The sequence below is a fragment of the Furipterus horrens genome, unplaced genomic scaffold (assembly GCF_987537825.1).
Source record: "Furipterus horrens unplaced genomic scaffold, mFurHor1.1.pri manual_scaffold_1, whole genome shotgun sequence".
NCBI lineage: Eukaryota > Metazoa > Chordata > Mammalia > Chiroptera > Furipteridae > Furipterus > Furipterus horrens.
The window spans coordinates 154,686,621-154,707,890 of record NW_028327171.1 but is presented as its reverse complement, the minus strand read 5'-3'; the positions used below and the strand labels follow the sequence as shown (position 1 = coordinate 154,707,890).

General features: G+C 34.5%; 1 protein-coding gene across 6 annotated transcripts in view; it reads right to left on the bottom strand.

The window, feature by feature from the left end:
- The window catches only part of PKP4 (plakophilin 4), a 251,341-nt gene that overhangs the window by 103,345 nt on the left and 126,726 nt on the right, over positions 1-21,270 (bottom strand). For all 6 annotated transcript variants that reach the window (XM_090280118.1, XM_090280126.1, XM_090280122.1 and 3 more), the window contains one exon: positions 8,708-8,820. In XM_090280118.1, coding sequence (XP_090136244.1) covers positions 8,708-8,820 — 113 coding nt within the window. The remainder of the gene's footprint in view (positions 1-8,707; positions 8,821-21,270) is intronic.

The window sequence follows — 21,270 nt, the reverse complement described above, 5'->3', positions numbered from 1 at the left end:
TCTCTGACACCCAAACTAAGAATGCTCAGGATCAAACCCTTGGTATTTCCCCTGTTTAAACCTGAGAGATAGCAGCATTATTCACAATATTCGAAATTGCAAATAAACCAAATATTTATTAGCTGATGAAGAATACATAAAATGTGGTATATATCCAGATAATGGAATATTATTTAAAAATAAAAAAGGGATGAAGTACTAATACATGCTAAATATGGATGAGCCTTGAATATGTCATGTATGCCAAGTGAAAGAAGCCAGTCACGAAAGGCTTCTTTCCTATATATAATATCATATGTAGGAAATGTCCAGAATAGGCAAATCCATAGACAGAGAAAGTGGAATAGTGGTTCCCAGGGGCTGTGGGGAGGGAAGAATGAGGAAGAGGTGCTAATAGGCAGAGTTTCTTTTTGGGGTGATGAAAATGTTTTAAAATTAAACAGTGGTGTTGGATGCACAACTCTGTGGATATACTAAAAATACTGAGTTGTATACTTTAAAATTATGGTGAAACAAAACTATTATTTAAATAACTCAGGTTTTGAATGGTAAGAGCACTAAAAGTCAAAGAGATGAAACTTTATCAAGCATCTTCCTGAAGTGATATATTAAATAAGTAATAAATTGTCAAGGCACGAACATTCGGTCTTTTCCAAGATTCTTCATTTTTAAAGAATGTATCATTGAAAAGGTTTATTTCATAATGACTTAAAAATAATTGCTGAAGAAAAGACTTGAACCATGAAAATAGCCTTTTCTGCTACTGTCAGCGCTTAAACATTTTTAGAATTTTTATTAGTATAAATGGAAGCCTGATGGACACCAGGAGGTGACCCTCTAAAGTATAAAAATATCCAAATGGCAGTGGGGAATAAAATCTTTCTATTAAAAAAAATAACACGGTTCTTTTCTTAAGGGGCAATAATAAAACTATTTGTCAAGATTGTATGACCTTCTTGAAACCATGAAGAATTCTATTTTAGCAGGGTTTTAAACTAACTGAAACGGGAGAGATACTCTTAGTGAGACTGTGAAGTTACTTGATTTCAATATTGCCAAAGCTTCCTTCCTCCCCATTCAGTTGATATAAAGAGCATTTTTCTCAGGGTTTAGAGTAACTTCTAATATCAGCAGAAGCCAGTTAAAGGATGGACAATGGAAAGGGATCATTGCCTCCACATGGGGTTATCAAATTCTAATTTATGTAAATAATCAAAATGAAAACCTAAAACTGTGCTTTTAGTTCTAAGAGTTGGTATTAACTAATAGTTTCTATAATTATTAGAAGGTCTTACTTTCTAAGTATTTCTTTTTGGCTTCAATATAAATAAAAGTTAGTGCTCCATCGTAATGAAAAGACAAAGCTACGATTTACAAGATAAAATATGTAGAAACAATTTATGTACCCCAAAGAAATAAACCTTCTCTTTCCCCATCTACAACTTATCCAGAAGTAACTGACAAAAAAGTTTCTCAGTTTCTTGGCAGTGGTAAGATTCCAAGTCTATAGTCATGGATAGTTTGGAAATTCGGTACAATAAAATATCAGAAATAGTTTCTTGAATTCTAAGACGATCATATTTTCATTTCCAGACTCTAAAATTCAAATTATACTCTCTTTCTACAGTTTTTGTACCCAGAAAGCTGAGCCACTAGTGCAATTTCTCTGCTTGCAAGAAACATGCAGCACAGGCCATACCTTGTACATCTGAAGGCTAAATTCACCTTGTAGCATTTCCCCTGACCAAGTCTTCCACCCACAGAGTGCAGCTCGCCACTGTCAGGCTGCAGTGCTCTCCAACCACTGCTAAATTAGCATCACTAGGCTACTGGGCCAGCCTCAAAGTATTTGCCCCCTTGGGAATTCCTCAGGCAGGTGGGAGCCATTAAAAGGACTTCAAAAAGCAAGATAAAATATTAGCCAGAGTAATTACCTCAAACCTACATTAAAAAAGAAAAATGAAGAGAATAATGTGTAGCAAACTCTTAAAAAGGTTGCCTCTTTTTGGAGGGTTAATGGAAATATTATATATGTTGATTGTAGTTATACAACTTCATGCCACAACTCATGTCAAAAATCATAAAACTGTATGCCACAAAGTGAATTTTGCTGTAACTTATATTTCAATAAACCTGACTTGCAAATAAAGTGATTATCTCTGAATAATAGAATTATAGATTTTCCTCCCTCTTATAGTTTCTTGAACTTAACAATTTAAAACAAGCAGTATGTAATTGCACTGTCAATTTTAAGAAAAGAAGGGGGAAAAAAACCCAAAAAACCACAGAGTAAGAATCCTGCTGTGGCTATCCTGTGTCCTTCCATGCCCCAGCAGAGTGTAGGTGGGCAGAGGAACGCCCAGGGTAAGGAGGTGGGTTCCTCACTGTGGCTTACTCGGTACATTTACTGTCACCTCATCCTGTGAAATCTAAACTAGACTAATGTGAAAACAATACCCCATTGATAACAATGCAAGAAGAAAAAGAATAAATCCCATGTTCATCAAAATTTAGATGTGAAGGTTATCTTAGCCTATGGAAGGCAAGAGGTTTAAAGGGTGTATTTCCTTCCAAGGTACCTGTGCTATTAGATTCTCCTGTGATTAGGTTTATGTACCCCGAGGGTCATTTCTTTTGCTAAGACATGCACCCCATGTATCTGCACAGTGACCTGGGTCATTGGACATCTCACATCTCAGTATCTGTTGCCACCCACGACTCTAAAAGGCTGGAAAGGCTTGGAGGACCTGAAATTGACTCATTCATCTATATACGCTAAATATCATCCTTGAGCCAAACTGGAGTGTCAGAAATAGCTTTCTGGAGAATTACTTTCAGCTAAGGTGCTATTCTAGCCACTTATATTCTATTCAGTAATAGAAGAGAAAGCCAGATGGTCCTGGTTTTGTAATTTAGAAAGACAAACTACTATGGATGCTGTTTGCTTCATCATAGTGGTCTCTCAGAGGTGACTCACGAGAGAAAACACTCAAGTCTCAGACCCAGGAATGGTAGATTTTCCTGAGCAACCTGTTTTTTAAAATCATCTAGACACTTTGAATCATGTAATTCATTAGTGTTTCCTTCTTCAGCATGGCTACTAGGACACTTATAATCAAAGTGGATCCCTTTGTATTTATTTTTAGCAAGCATGTAGAATGTTAACAACATACATTGTGTATATAATTGTAATCTTGGCTTCATCTTATTTTCATAATCTGTATCTTCCCTCTATCCTAAATTTCCTCACTCCATTTTTTGTTTTCCTGTTTTTAAAAGATGTTTCAAATACTTTTGGAATGAGATGAATGTTAAATATGTAAATAACTATAGTGTATCAGTAAAAATACAGAAAGTTTGTAACTTTTCAATGAACTAATTCTACAGCCTATCTTCAATGAGGTGAAATAGCAAATACATAGCTACAGTATACTCAAAGCAAATACAGAATAGTATCTTCTCTATTAACTGATTCCACAGACAACTTTAAATGAGGTGAAATATGAAATACATAAAGACATATACTGTACTCAGTATAAATGCAGAAAAGTTATAACTTCTTTATTAGCTATTTTCATAGCCTATGTTCAATGGATGAAATTATTAAATACATAGGTAACTATTAAATGCATAGGCAACTATAGTGTACTTGGTATAAATGCAGGATGTCTGATCAGCTTCAGGGGCTTTCAGAGTTGCAGTTATAATTTTTTGCCTGATATATCATCTTTGGTTACAGGCTCCAACAATTCCAGATTAAGGATCATTACATATTGATATTGTCTGTGGTGCTAATGTTTTGCAGTAAATAAAACAAAGCAAAATCATATCAGAAATGCAGTTTTTATTACCTTATTTAGAAATTAGTACTTCCAAAGAGTCATTAATAGAAAACCAAGCATTTTAATTATTAAGATTTTGTCAAGTTTTCAACAAGGCATATTGCAAGTGCACTGTCAATGGTAATTGTATAATTCATTTTTCAGGACACTTCCTAAATAAAACATGCAGAGGCTCAGTTTCTCTATGTAGAAAATGGGAACATTTTATGGTTTGGGTTAAAAATTTATCTTCGGTACTGCAAAATGTGAAAACAGAATTGCTCAGTTTTGGAGCTACTCATTTGACAGAGGGCTCCACAGTGCATTATTTAGCGCTGACAACCTAAGAGTCATTTGTTAAGCACAACCTCATGCCACTGACTCCTTATTTACAGGGTGAGGCCAATAATGGCAAGCTTCAGACAACTCTGGATAACTACAAAAGCAAATGATAATATAATTTTAATTCCCATTGAGTTATTAGTGCTATCTTAGGTCTAGAAAACGTAAGGAAATCTCACAGATCATCATACCAACTCTGACACAGGATCTAAATCAAACAAAATAAAACTTCAAATGCCCCATTTTGCTAACTAAACTCACTTCATGTAAGAATGAACTAGAAAGCTACATGATCATTAGCATCAACCCCACTTTAACTTCCTTTGAGTAAATCAGAAATGGCTAACAGGAAAGGGGGCTTCGATCTGAGAGCTAATTTCTGTTTTTCTGTATCTTTGTATTCTGGTTCCAAGACTGACAATTGGTGGCGACTGGAAGACACAAGGAAAATCTCTCAAGTGATAATAAAGACCTATACTCCTTTTGCTAACATTGTTTCTAAAGGGTTCCCTGCCAGGTATGAAACCTGGTGGTCACACAGCAGAGTAACTGTCAATAGTGATCATGAGGTCCACTGAATTGCACACTGATAGGGATGAAGAAGGCAGATGTGAGAAAGAGTAGATAGAAACCCAAAGATGCCAGGCAGATAACCTAATAGTAAAGCACCCTTCCTTGAGCTCAAAACACACTGGGCTTCATGAAAGTTCAACTGTCCATTCAATGATTATTTCGCGGGGTGCCTGCCTGCTGAGCACCATGCACTGCGCCTGGGCTGTGGGGTTGGCCTCACCACCTCACAGGAGAGCTAATACAGGCAGAGAGATGACCTTCCTGGTGAAACTTGGGAAAGGCTATAAGAAAGATTTAGCACTTAATTGGGAGCACTGAGAATACATGAGAATCCACCTGAGATGGAAGGAGGGCCATCAAAGTAGATCAATTATCATTCACTGAAAGAAGAAACCCACCTAACTCATAACCCTTAAGATTTCATAATACAGTAGTCCCTCTCTCTATCGCAGTTCACTTATTGCTGCCTCACTGTATCGCGGGATTTTTAAAAATATTATATTTAATTACTTATCACGGATTTTTCGCTATATTGCGGGATTTTGCAGTACTGTATACATACGTTGTTAAAGTTACGTAGGTATAAGAGTGTAGAGTAAACGTAAGGTTCCTACCTCACGTGGGGTCTAGAACGTAATACCCATGATAAGGGAGGGAATACTGTAGGTCCCTCTCCTGTTGTCTGAGCTCTCTTCATTCTGACCTATTCACTTCAGTATCGGGGTAACTGCCACCAACCACAACCACAACCACAACAGCAACAGCAACTTCCAAAATGTCTCCTTTATAAACTTAAGTAAGGTGAAGCTTATCATCACCCTGGTTCCCAGCTCCCCACAATCAAATGCAAGCTTTACCTTTCCAACTTTGTAAATCATTAGGTCCTTTAAAGACAGACAAATCCTAGACACGACTGAGCTGCTTGATGCTTCAATACAACAGTAGTATGAGATCATATACACCTTTGTGCATGCTTTTGCATTTCTCTGGTCACCCCAGCTCTCATTTTTGGAGGACCCACTCACTCAGCCAACATTCACTAACTAAGTCCCAGTGACATGGCAGGCACCATCCAGCACAAAGCACCAAATTCACTGAGAATTAAGTATTATCCACATTATGACATGTTACAAACCTATGGATACAGCTAATTCAACTATGTAACCTTGAAATTACTTGGTATTTTAAAACTTAAAAGGAAAATGCAGTAAATAATATAACAGTCATGCACATATCAATAACCCCCTCACTTAACAGATGTTAATATTTTATCACATTTGCTCCAAATGGCAATTTTAATAAAGCCTAATTCCTGATAGTTTCCTCCTCCTTTACTATCTAGAGGTACCACTACCTTAAATTGGTGTCATTCCAAAATAATTTTTCTTTTACTATATATGCATACATTCATAAACAATAGCTGACATTGTTTAAATGTTATACAGTATTGTTATATGCATTTAAAGAATGTTCATAATGATATCCTCCTATTCCTATTTTGCAACTTGTGGTTTTCACCCAGAAGTATGTTTCACAAAGATGTCCATACTGATACATATAGACCTAGTTATCTCATTTTAACTGCTCTACCCAGCTTATTTCCCATTTCCATTCTGATAGATAATTATGTTCTAGGATTTTACCTTGGCAAATAATGCTAAAATGAGCATCCTCCTATATGTCTTCCTGTGTGTAGCGTAAGAGCTCCAAACCCCAAACAGGGAGCTGCTTAAGTGTTCATGATATTCCACAAAATCACCTGGTGGACTAGCCTATGTGGGCATCACGGTGGGATGCACCGACGGCGGTGGGTTGGTGCGAGGGAAACCACACCTCCTCCAGTCTGAGGCTTATTATAAAGGGTCCCAGACAAAGGCAGCATGAGTTCAGGTTGCACAAACCTACTTGTGGCCCGGAGCTATGTTACAGCAGAGTGTACGTGCAGCAAGAAGCAGACACAGGTCAAGAAGCTGCTCCCAAAAGGAGATAAGGAGGGAGTTACAATCCATTCCCAAAATAATACACATTCCTTTTGGTCAGTGGCCAATTGACCAGCCCTCAGTCATGGGAGGGGGAAGGGCCATGCCCACTGACCCCACACTGTGCACATTTGTAAGACTTTCTCCAATTATACCAACTTCTTGAAATTTTAAATCTTATTCTTTTGTCTGATTCTCACTCGCTGTAGAGCTTTTAAACTAGTTTTATAACATTTGATTGTGGACTAATTTTTAGTGATATTAGTTTCTCATCTGGGGAGTCCTGAATAATGTGGAGTTACATCTGGGTTCCAAACTCATATGTGGTAAAGAACTTGGGGTGTGCCAGGGGTACTGCCCTTTGAGTGTCATGCAGCAATCTTAAGTTCAAACGCACCACCTCGAGAACACACAAAGCCTCATTCTTGGTCCCTGCACAGGGATAAACCCAAGACTAAAGTCTTGGGGGGTCTGACTGTCCCAGGCCTCCTGCAGAGGTAGTAGCTCAAATGCTTCTGGCTCTTGCTTTCAGTTCCCTTTCTAGTTCTTAAGCCTGGGGATTTTCCTTCTTTTGTCATTTCTAAGTACTGACTTGTATTGCTAGGACTTTATCAAGAGAATTTCTACATTAGTTTAGTTAGCTAAATTGCCAGAAAAAAAGTCCTAACTGAATTTTGTACATGTCCAATTAATTTTTCTATTAGCATAAAATTATATATTTTTAAAATTCTGATCCATACTTTTTAGAAGTATATAAAACAATATTATTGAATTTATGAATTGCTCTTTTTGGTACTAAAAGTACAACTAACTTTAAAAAGTACTGAATAGAAATTAAAATTAACTTTTGACAATTTTAACTTCTTTGACAGATTATTTCATTATTACAGAACTAGAAATTTTTGATTTACAATTTTACAGCTGTCTTACAATGTTTCTTTCTATAAACTGGCTCTATATTTAAAAATGATCACATAATTTGATATTTGTGTTTTTAAAGTTTTACTGATCTTATTTGTATACTTTAAGCCTTACTAAGAATAATAAATGCACAATTGGTAAGGGTCAGAGATAACAAGTTTCATGAGAACACCACCTACAAGCCTATTATTTTTAAATTTATAGCAATAATTAGGTAGAAAAGATAAAGTACAGACAGCATTCTCTTCACTAAGAATTTTTTTGGCTATGAGTAATAGAAGATACTGAGAAGTAGAACAATTATGATATTAAAAATAATTGAGAGACAAGTTACTGTGAGCACATACCTACTTAGGATTAAACAAACCCAGCTTTAAAATTCAAGTGACAGAAGTATTTTATGGTAGGTTTTACTGGAATATGTAATTACTAAGAAAAAAATCCAAAGATAGAATAAACAGGGATATCACCATTTGGAGCTTGTGGCAGTAATTTTTATAGTAATGATGTTTTAAAACAGCATAAAAAGTTATTTAAAAATATGATTAAATGAGTTTTGGTTTTTCAATAATGTACTGGTTTTGCATTTACTATATTTGAATACAATAAATTATTTCATACAGTAATTATTTCACAGAGTAGTGTAAAAAAAATTAAAGGTAAATTGAAGGCATTTTCAAAAGCTAAATGTAATCATTTAGAAAAATTTCCTAGTTAAAAAAAAAAACAACCAATACCAGGTTTTCAAGCTAGTTAGCTTTACCAAATAATGAGAAATTAATTGTGAAAAACATCCATTAACTGTATCTATACATGAGAAATCAAATTTCTAAATGCAGCATTAGTAACTTTTGCTACAGAAGCTTACCAATGCCATATAAAACATATCAAGCATAGGACTGAAGTATAATCAATACTGCAAAATTAGAATAAATTGACATTTTTGGTGTCAAATTCAGGAAGGCAAGTTAACAGTGACAACACTAACAGAATCATTTGTTGCATCCAGGACAACTTAATAAGGTGTGCAACTTGAAGGTGTGTAAAAAGCTAGAGCCATTGGCCTTGTACCTGGTGCTGGCGATGCTTGGTGATTCTGCTCCAAGCCTACATCTTTCTAGCTGACTGGCAACAATCTGCCTTTCCACTTCCAGTTCTCGCGTGAGTCGTTGAAACTGAAGCTCCTGTGATTCAAGGAAATAAAAGGCATACAAGGCATCAAGGTTTGCTGCTCAGGCAGACATATGAATTGATGTACGTCACAGGAAACATAGGAACATATCATAACAGTATAGTATGGCTTCGTAAAATTAGCATTTTTGATGAAATTGTGAGTGATTCATAGGTTTTCAAAGTTAAAGGCACTAGAATATAAGCCTTTGTTTGGTATTGAAGACGTAGATTTTTTTTTTCTTTTTACTTTTTTTGGTGCTAATTGAGGTCTTCAAACAACACTTTTGCTACAGTGCTGCATTAAACGCAGGGGTTGCCAAGTCATTACTTGATGTGCCTACAATAGAGGCACAGCAACCAATACAAGCTATTCATACTCAATAACTAATTTTTATATATCTCAAATTGTATGTTAGCACAGAATTAAAAAACATAAATTCCCATTATGAGAATCACTTTAGCATGTTTGATAAAAGCCTTTTTAACGGAAAAATATCACTCCAGCCCCAGAGAAAAAATTCTTGCTATGTAAGCAACAAACTTTTTCTGTTGCCACAAACGTATTCATGTGTCACTGTATGAAGGAAAAGAAAAATATGTCTGAGAAATAATATAAAATTTAAAATTGTATTCAAAAGCTGGAAACATTGTCTGAAGAAGTTATATTTCTTCATTCTAGGCTGCATCATGAGGGCAAGGAAGTTCTATTATAAGAGAAAATGTTTTAACTTTTTTTGGTACTTATCTCACTGTTACCTTCGTAGTATTTCAATAAATAGAAAGTATGCCATGCTGTAAAACATATATAGATCAAATCAAGTATACTGCAAAGACCTTAAAGCCACAAACAACATCCTCAAGCTCCCTTGTGCAATATTATCTCCTTACAGTCTATTCAAAACAAATGCTGAACTTAAAAGCTGTTTAATTGGACAATGACTGTTAGTTCAAAATACCAGGCACATAAAGCCTAAACCTAGAAACTAATCAGAAATAAAACTAACTGAAATATTACTTATAACAATATTTAGTACTTGTTTGCCATGCAAAAATAAAAAAATTTTGAAAAGCATATTAACTCCCTCTGGAATCAGGCAAACATGCAATTACCTGACAGCCCTGGCTTTGCAAATTCTACAAACTGTTCCTAGAATCATTTCTAAGAAACAGTTCCTGAACTCCTTAATTGCTTTTGGATGAGACTCCTTTTCTAATGAGCCCAGTTGGTGTGGGCACATAGGGCAGGACCTGAATGAATAATAGTTGGCTCCATAATGCTGTACAACATGATTATAGAAGGTAAGTGGGACATTGCCTACCTTTGCCTAACAAGTCCTAGACCCATCATTCTTAATAAATGTTCAGGGTTCTTAATAAATGTTCAGCCATGAAAGACCAGATAGATAATAGTTATATAACATTAATTATCAGGTCAAGATAATTGATTATAAGGACAATTGTACTGTTTATGTCATACTTAAGTCTTTCTTTGCCTTCAACAGTATCATACTTTTTTGTGTGTGTATTAAGCTGCTATTCTTTCAATTATTATACTCAATTGTTTATTATACACTTTTTTCAGAAGCCTGGTTGTTTGTATCAAGCTAGGCCAGGAAAGGATCATCCGTGAATCTTGAAATATTCGAGATATCATATTACCTTTGTGTTCTGAGTTCAGTGGCTACTGGAGGTTAAGGGTTGGAGTGTTTTCTACTTTTGGGATGGCCAAAAGTTACCAGGGCAGGATTAAGGTGTGTTTTGTAAATTTAGGACATAAAAAAATCCATTTTAGTAGATTTTTATCATGTTTGTCACTGAAGATCTTTGAGCATCATTTCAAAAAAAAAAAAAAAAAAAAAAAAACGCTGGAAAATTTACTGCTTTAAGGAAGAAACGGAGACATACTGTCCACATAATTCCTTCCTTCAGAAGCAAAGACAGTGACTTTGACTTTGCTAAGATGCCAGACTGTGACTCAGGTGCTGAAACTTTGCCATCAGAAAACGCACAAAGCTCATTTTCTTTCTCTTCCACTTCCTTACTGCACTCACTGCAATAGGTCTCAAGGTCACATTTCTAAAAAGGAAGTGACCTCTGCTCAAACTCTGTTTATGCTTCGTAGCAGTGTTAGTGGTTTCTTTATCTAACCAATTTTGTGACACAGATTTTGACAGTTCCTGGAACCTTAGTACCAAGGTTTTCTGGTCCTTGCAGCAAATCCAAGAATTCACTAATACCCACTTAATAAATACCCTTTTCTGCACAATTAGCCATGCCAGTCTCTATTTCTTGCAACTAGAATCCTTGACTGACACCATTTACAGTTACCGAGCTGCTAGGAAAGCCTATGGATCTATGATGTAGCTATAATTTTTAATTTAAAAGTTGGGTAATGTCTTTTAACATTCATATGGACTGAATGAAGTCCACAGTATGTATATTCCTACAGGCCACAGAGCACATAATACTGAATACCAGTGGCTACTTCTATGAAAACCATTCTACCAATTATTTGTTCACACTTCTCACAAGTAGGATGTCATTAAAGGCTCAAAGCAGAATATCAGGAAGTTATGAAGCATGGAATTTGTTAAGGTTACCTAACACTTGTGAATATTTATGTACAAGTAAAATATATAAATACTTTATTGCAAAATTATTAATATCATTAATATTATACCTACAGAATATAAACTGAACCCATATGTGACTAGAACTAAGATGGGTATTTGACAATTCTGTCTCTACTGGGTTCTTAGAGTGACTAATGAGGAACAGATTACTGATTTCCAAACTAACACTCAATAAGATGATTATACAGATATAATATTCATTATATTTTATCTTCTAAACTTAGATCATAAGACTGATCCCTAAATTAGTACCCCAAACTGGGCGTCTGAATTATAAGGGGATCTTGTAGTTGTTCTTATTTGTAAATAGCAAGGAAAATAATAAAGCACTGACCAACAATTTAGAATACGACAATTTCCTCTTAAACCACAAACAAGACCATTAACAAACTTTGAAAGAAAGTCAAGGCTACTAAGATGCTATAAAAATGGAGTCAGCCCACATTTGTTTGAAAGCTTTTCTTTATTTTTACCTCATCTCTTTCATGTAAAAATATAGTTATCCCTGAGTGGTGTGGTTCAATAGGTTGGGCATCTATTACAAATCAAAAGGTCACTGGTTCGATTCCTGGTCAGGGCATATGCTTGGGTTGCAGGTTTGGTCCCCAGTTGGGCATGTATGAGAAGCAACTGATGAAATGTTTCTCACATCAATGTTTCTCTCCCTCTCTTTTTCCCTCCATTCCCCTCTCGCTAAAAATAAATTAATAAACTATTTAAATATATTGTTATTTATTCTGAGTCACAAATAGGAAAACAAAGCTTCACTTTCATGACCTTGTATGGCCTTGAATGGTGAACAAAGCTGCACTTCCCAAGAAAGCCCAAGGAAGGCTGTGCTGCCCCAGCTGTCAGCTACTTCAGAAGTTCCTCGGCTGCAAAGAACCACCTTGACCAAGGATAAACCCTGTCAGGTAGGTTGCATCCAGCCACTGATTGAATTGGGAATATAAAGGCTGGACACAGATTTGCTGGAGAGCTACCCTTGGGCTTGGCCAGCCTGTGTAGTCCCCAGACTTCTTCCTTGCCCAGTCCTGCTTTTTGCTGCTCTCTCCATCTCGATGAGAACCCAACCTTAAATAATATTGTCTTTTTTGCTTCCTTTTGTATGATAGAAATTTTCTCTCACCCCTAATTTTTAAAAAATGTTGTGAGATACTGCAGATGTACAGAAAAAGTTTAGACAATAACACAATAAGCTTTGGAGAACCTGATCCAGCTATAACAAATCTTAATATTTTGCTATACTTGCTTAAGGTTTTTCAGGAATAAAATATCATAGATACAATGAAATCCTTTGGTTTCTTTCCCTAATCCTATTCCTTTTTCTTCCTTCCTTCCCAGAAGAAACCATATTATTGCTACTCTACATTTACAGATTCATAAATGATACAAAGAATTGCTTTGCATGTTCATACAATTTATATCAATGGTATAATGTACAGTCTCCGGTAGGTTGCTTTCATTTTAATATGATTTTGAGATTTATCAATATCAGTACACATAGATCTAGTTCATTTATTTTCATTACTCAATAGTATTCTGTTGTACAACTATAGCACAGTATATTTATATGTTCTCACCATGATGAACCCTTTGGTTGTTTTCAATTCTGGGCAAATAATAAGCAGTTGTGAAATAAGCATCCTTGTGTAAACCATCTTGTGCACATGCACCAGATTATTCCAGAGTAGAGATCCACAAGCAGAATGGCTGGGTTTAAGGTTATATGCATGCCTTCTACTCTACCTGATAATGACTGTCCGACTACTTTCCAAAGTAGTTGTACCAATTTATATGCCAGTCAGCAGTGTATGAGAGTTCCTGTTTCTTCATATTCCCAATGACATTGATTTGCGTTCTGGGGCTAAAATTTCTTTTTTTATTTTTTGGGGGATAATCTAATAGGCACGGGATAGTATCTTGCATTTCTTTTACTTTGTATTTCCCTGATAACCAACATCTTTTCATGTTTATTGGCCATTCAGGTTTTTGAATCTCACTGATGTGAACTCTCAAGAAGAGACTTTTTTTCCTACTGCCAGCCCCCAGGCTTGCCCTTTTCTGTAAAAGAGGTTTCTTATCACTTTTCTGCTACCATTGCAGCTTTATAAAGTTCGAGCTTTGGGCAAGAGGTCCCAGGGAATCCCCACCTGGGGAAGCCCCCCGGTAATGGGCAAATGGCATGTTCAAGATCATCTAGGTGTGGCAGATACTTTCAGGGTAAAAGCCAGGTGTACTATTTACTTAGTTTAGGAGTCTTTCATTTCAGTTTTGGTTTCTTTAAATTCCTTACTTTATTTCCAACTTAGCCTTGCTCTTAAAAAGACAATTCAAATATTTTATTTAGTATAGTTCATTTTTTCAGGGGAAAGACTGGTTAGGATAATATGTAGACTGCCATTTCTGACAGATGCCATCCAACCACAGCTGCCTACCACCCTTGTTTAATTACTTCACATTATTCCGGTTCACTAACTTGGTAGAAGCTACAATAGTTACTATCACTAGGACGACTACCACAAGGACCACAACAATTAAGAAAGAACATTAGACACTCCTATCAGGCCATTAGAGATGACACCTTCAACTTCCTGTCTCCACATTCACACTAATCCTCTCTTCCCTTAGTTCAGGGAGTGTCCTCCCCTTGTCTATGGTAAGCCTTTCCATGCCTTCAGGGTCTAGCTTCTTTTTCTTGAATCTTCCAAGTATTTCCTCTCAGTTTAACGAGTCTCAAATTTTTCTCATGAGAAAACACATCTTGGTGTCTGCATTCCTCAATTTGTTTCCTTTCGCCTTGACCTATGTACTACCTTTTACTAAATATTTATCTTTGACTCCTTTTTAAGACATAGTATTATTCCAGACATGAAAATCATTAAAATTATGGTTTCTAATGCTTTATATATTCTTCCTAATACAAATTAAAATACCTAATAATATCCAAAATCTGTCCATCTGTGAACTAAAACTCATTTCACATCCACATGCCTTTCCATACCTATAAATCTCAGCAGGAAAGTACTGAGTACAGATTACATTGAAAGAAGAAAACTGACATTGTCATTATGTGATGGATGTTATCAGTAGTTAAGAAAGCATTTTTATTCCAATTATTGTTGCTTAAAAATCCCCTCCCCCATTTTACTTCACTGACTTAATACACCAAAAGAGCTTTATATCACTAAAAGATCAAATACAATGATGTTAGATTTTTGAGGTATACAGCACTGCACAGTATATGTCCTAGTCTCAGGCTATAGTACAGCACTTCTCTTCTTTCCCACATCCAAAAGATGAGTAAATTATGGTCATGATCATTTCTTTGAGGCTCTTGAACCAGGTATAGGAAATAATTTTAAAAATGAATATTCAAGAGCTAATAAGAAATTCTCAAAAACACTTCTAAATACCATTCTCTAATCTCGGCTAGTACAAAAACGGAAGCAGCCATATTTTTAAAGTGTCCTTGTAACTTCTCAGCCTTACAATAACCAGCCAGTAATGTAAAGGTAGGTGATCAAATGTCCTGACTTTCTATCAAAGTCTACTTAATAACTGACAAATTGTTATTATACTACCTGGTAGTCTCTAAATCAGTCAGAATTAATTTTTAAAATACTAGGCAGATGATATATACATTCCTTTGTACTGGCTAGCTCCCTTTGTTAAAAAGAAATTCAAAATCAAAGACTTGAAAAACTAAATTGCCTTTCTCAGTGTTTTCTCAGAACACCAGTGTCCCTCTGTCCCACAGGTATGCCCTTCAAGGAAAACATTTTGGAAATGCTGCCCAGATAATTCTAAATTGAACTTTTACTAGAACATTAAAAGTTCTAATGTCTACCAGTAGGAAATTAACTTAAAATTGTTTAATCTAGCAATTCTGTTACTTTTTTAAATTAAGCATGCTTTTTCTTTTCAAGAAACAACTGTAAACATCAAGAAACAATATTGTCTTGCAGAACACAACTTAGACAATACTGGAAAATAAAGTTCATTTACTGTATTTATGGATGGTTGAACTAAGGGATACTATATAATGTATTTTACATTTGAAATATTTTTAATACACTGAAAAACAAAACTTAAATAACTTTGTCCAGACTGAACACTACAAAGGGTAGAGCACCACGAAGGGTTAAACTTCAAGTGGAACTTTAACTGCTGACCTCACACCACTCCCAGGACATCAAGGGTGCACATTATTAAGACACTTCTGCTCTATTAGTTTACCCACACTATACCCATTGCTTCTTACATTTAGATTTTGTCTAAAATAAAAGAAAAATACAAGATCCAACAACAAATCTGAATTTTTTGTTACATTAGCTAACATTTTTTAAAAAAACTATATTTTATTATGTTGTTACAGTAGTTCCAATTTTTTCCCCCTTTCCTCCTCTCTGCCCAGTATACCCCTTCCCCCAGCAATCCCATCCCCCTTAGTTCATGTCCATGTGTTGTGCATATAAGTTCTTTAGCTTCACCCTTTCCTATATTATTCTTAACTTCCCCCTGTCTATTTTGTACTAACCAATTATGCTTCTGAATCCCTGCACCATTTCCCTATTTCTTCCCCTTCCTCCTCCCAGCTGATGATCCTCCAAATGATCCCCAAATGTGTGCATATAAATATAAATAATTCTAGTTAAGTCTTCTATTATATGATGCTTTACTAATAAATGTTTATTTCAAGAAGTCCTAGTAGTCAAATACACATTGAGAAACAAGCTCAAAGACAGTGTCAGTTGCAGGAGTCAACAACAATTATTGCTGTCATTTTCCAACAAGGTAGTTACTTGGTAGAACTAAGGTCAAAAACACAAGAAGATTTTCTTTCAAAGATATCTTGAATATGTAGTTAGCTATTATTTTAAAATTCATTAAAAATTATAAAAAATAATGGCTTAATATTAACAGTTTATCTGATTTTCTAGTACATAAATATTTCAAAATTAGTAAGACCAATGACGCATATCGCCTAATGTTAGATGCTTATTTGGAAGTTAATTGACTGCACAGTAGATAATAATAATGCATATAAATAATTACTTCCTGAAATGGAAAACCGAGAAGAATAAATGACCAATGACCCTTCCTCTACGTGGACTAGTTCTTGTAAACACAGCAAAAAATACAAAAATAATAAGAGAAGCAAAAACAATGCTAAATTTAATATTTTTCTTCAGTATATCTAATAAATAGCATTAGGGAATAGGAGGCTAATTTTAAAAGTCATTAAGGTTTGGTTAGTACTCAGTAAAATATCAGTATAATGGGGGAAAAAACAGATACCATCTAAACAAATACTATCTTCTTTAATGATGATACTTTTTAAAGTGCTATGCTTACTTCTACAATTGTTTCTATTGCTTTGCGGATAATTTATGGCTGAAGTGCATGGGGGCAGAAAGGGTGGTATTACTGGAATTAGAATGTACACCTGTAAGCTATGCCTTAGCCCCTTAAATTGGTCCTTGTTGAGGCTTGTTACCTGGCTCAAGAGGTTTTCAGTATTGTCTTAATTTTTAAATTTTCCATTTTATCTCTATGGCTTCACTAACATTATCATTCTTTTCTAAATGAACCTCTAGAAATTGCACTTGGAATCTTGAGAAGTAAGAGTAAGAAAAACCAATGCATTATTGATAAACACGGGACATACCTAACCTACAAGGGACAGTAAGGCCTTAGACAGAACTGGGGCATGTCTAGCTACAGGCTGAGTCCAGCCTCAATGTGCCTGCATCCAGATTCATGCCCATCCAGTCTTTAGGTCTCCAAGTGTTTCAATATTTAATGTCCCTCTTCTTTTCTCTGACTCTGCTTTCTCCCCTAACATCTGGCTGCTTTCACTGGTTAGCTATATATAAAAATATTTTAATTTACTCTTTGTTACCCTTATGTAATAGCTATATTTTCCCTACTTAAAAAAAAAAAAAAAAAAGCAGACTAATTAAATAATGTTGCTTTTACTTGTGTTAAGCCTATTTAACTCAGTAGAAAAAGAAAAAAGTTTTAAAAAAAGTCCTTAGAAAAAGAGAAGTTCCATATTTTAACATATGATGTTATTTTTATTTATTATTGTTCAGACTAATTTACTTATCTGAAAGAATCTTGAAACCACTACATTTGGAATTCTTTTTCTTGCATAAAATGTATATTCACGAAGAAATATATCTGTTTATGCTTGGGCCAGGTATAATCTGATTATCAAATGTCTTACTTTCCTATTTTATATTGTCATAACACTAATTACAATACTTGGGACAAATGAATGAATGTCAGGCACTCTATTTTCTCTCATTCTACAAAAGTACAGGCCATTATTGAGTTGAGCTATCAGAGAGTGGAAGGGGCAAAATAAATGACTTGCTCAAGGTCATACAATTAGCAAGTGAAGAGCAGGAAATGAAATTCTAAATCGTTGCTCTTTTCATTACAAGAAGGCAAAAATAATTCAGATCATCTCATTTTCTATTCCTGAAGGTTATACTTAGAACTCTAATAGACATTACTGCTTTAAAATTTTCTTCCCAGATAAAACAAAGCCCTGAAATGCAACAAGAATTAAAGAGACAGATGCTAGTATATATGGGAACTTACTAATTATGACAAAGATAGAATTTCATTCAATGGAAAAAGAACTGTTGGCATAATTATAGAAGACAAATCTAGAATAGTACCTCAAACGATGCACACACACATGTTCTATAATAAATGTAGCAAGAATCCCCAAATATATAAGATGACCTAGGAGAATATATTTATAACCTTAGGATAGATACCTCCTTAAAGAACACAAGAAACCTCAAAATTGTAAGGGATAAAACATAGGTATATCTAACTTTGTATGTGAAAGATTATGCAAATGAAGTTAAATGACAAAAAAGTAAATATTTGTAACACAGAACATGTAACAGACATTTAAAATGTCATATAAACAAATTTTACAGAAATATAGTAAAATAGACAAAGGGTATTAACAAGCAAAGTTATCTAAGATGGAATGTAATTTCTAATCAAAATATCAGAACAAAACCGTTCAATTCCACTCATAGGGAGAAAAAAATAACAATGAGATGCTATTTTCATCACAGTGACATATATTTTAAAAGTGGTCACATTCAAGGCTGGGAGGAGGCAGAGAAAGGGCACATACTGTTCATATGACTGTAATTTGCTATAACCCCTTGGGGAAACGAATTGGTAACATCTACTAAAATTAAAAATACATACTCCCCATAATCTTAGAATTCTTCTTTTGGGTATCTACACAAATAAAAGCAACCATATATGTAAAATATTAACAGCATTATTATAAACAATTTGAATGTCTATCTAACATGGCAATATTTCAACAAACTATGGAATCTCCACACTACATGTACAGTTTAGTAAGTGTGTAGTTATTAAAAAGAATGAACTGGGCTTTTATCTGCTGCCTCAGAAGGGCCATTATATATATAATTAAGTGAAAAAGTCAGCTGCAGAGCTGAATAAAACACATCAAAATAATGCAATAAAAAAGCCAAAAACATTTATATGGGTTTGTTTTGAACATGGAGAAAACTCATAGGAACATAGCAGATCAGTTAAGATTGGCTGCCATAGGAGGGTGGGATCAAGAAAGGGATTGAGATGTTATTTACATTTTTATAATATCTCCATATTTTCACTTATTACAGGCATATGATTTTCTAAAATCTAATTCAGAAAATTATGAAGAAATAAAAGAATAAAAGGGGTAAAGAAATAAAGTATTTAAATACTAAAGAAACAGTCTCATTCCTGGAAAATGATATTCTGATTGAGAAATGCATTGGTATTTTTGCTTTTGTGATGCTATACAAGTAGTCTAGGGAGTGCCCCTTAGTTGCTAGATGGGGTGCTGTCTGGTTCATGAATCACCTAATAAACCATTAATCTTCCAAAAAGTAAGTAAATAAAGTACCCTAAATGGGGTCAATAATATCCTAGTATCCTGTGAAGGCGCATTCTAACAATGTGAAACAACACTTAGCAAATTTAAAAGTACACAGCATTCATAAGGGTCTGGAGAAAAGGTACTGTGGGAATATAAATTGGGGTAAACTTTTGGGAAAATAATTTAACAATATCTAAAAAAATTAAATATGTACTTCCCCAAGACCCCATCAGTTCTAATGCTGAGACTTTGGATATACTTGGAAAAGTACACAAAATCAACCAATCATATTCAATTGGAAACAACTAGTTAAATAAATATATTACATATCCCTATATAATAGGACTGCATACAATTGCTAGAAAGAATTGAAGTAAATCCACATGCACTGATGTGGAATAATCTCCAAGAAATATTATTCAGGAAGAAAAAAAGCAAGGGAGTTATTTTTAAAAAGATATACTAGAGCATGCAGAAAACTGTTTCCTTGATGTGTACTCAAGAAACTTGATTTCAGAGTAAGTTTTAACAGTTGAGAAAAGGGACTAGACATTTGCAGGGTGGTTTATTTTTTAATTTGTATATTTTAGGTGAACATTTAATATCTTTTACCTTGAGTATTCATTAATTAATTTTTGTAAATAAAAGCTGTTTATTCATGTATACCATACTAAGATCCTATTTTTTACTAATAGTTAAATGCTCCAATTCTAACTTATTAAAGAAGAGAACATTTTAATAATTAGTTTTCATGAAGGGCATGAAATACCTAACAACAGTAATAAATATCTTACTTGAAAATATATGCTGTATAATGAACTGATTGATTTAATGGATTCTACTGCACTGTATATATTTCTTGAAACTTTGCAGGACTCTTTAATAACGAATTAGTATTTTTAGAAATGTGCTTTGCAGGTTGGTATGCAGTTTTAATTAATTTTCTTCCATAAATTGCTAACACAGAAGGAAGGAAAGAGGAACTTATGCTCGGTGTAACACAAAATCATATCTATATAATCTTTCTTATAAATTCTATATATAAAAATACTTTTTGGAAATAAAACCTGAAAGAGGACTCTACTCTTAACTTTAAATTTTAAGTCATGTTCAGGGGAATCACTTCAATACTATGTATCAAATGGTCAATTTTTCATAGTTTGAAAGGGTAGTCATTTATTGTATTATACAATTTTGATCACGTATTCAAAGTAGTAATGATTTTTAAAGTAATACAGGAATATTTATATATTTAAATACGTATTTTTGTGGCAAAATTTACTGTTTTAACAATTTTTAAGCGTACAGTTCAGTGGTATTAAGCACATTCACACTGTTGTGCAACCATCACCACTACCCATCTCTGGGACTTTTTTATCTTTACAAATTGAAATGCCATATACATTAAATGATAACTCCCAATTTCTCCCTCCACCCAGCCCCTGACAGCCACCATTTTATTTTATGTCTCCCTGAATTTCACTACTAGTATTTGCCTTTTTGTGACTGGCTTTTTTTCACTTAGTATAATGTCTTCAAGGTCCATCTATATTGTAGCATGTGTCAGAATTTCCTTCCTTTTTAAGGCTGAATAATATTCCACTCCGTGTGTGTGTGTGTGTGTGTGTGTGTGTGTGTACACCACAATTTGTTTATAGATTCATCCATCAATGGATACTTGGGTTGTTTCATATATGTTAAAAAAAAAAATTCGGTATCAAATTTAAGCCAAATTCCCCAACAAAACATATTCTATTTTCTTCTCTAGTAGCTTCTTCTTCTGTTTATTACCTTTCAAAAAATTCAGTCATGAAAGGTCTTATCTACAAGAATGAAACTAGAATTATGGTTTTCCCTTCAGCAATTTAAAGGACTGACTTGATTATACATTTATT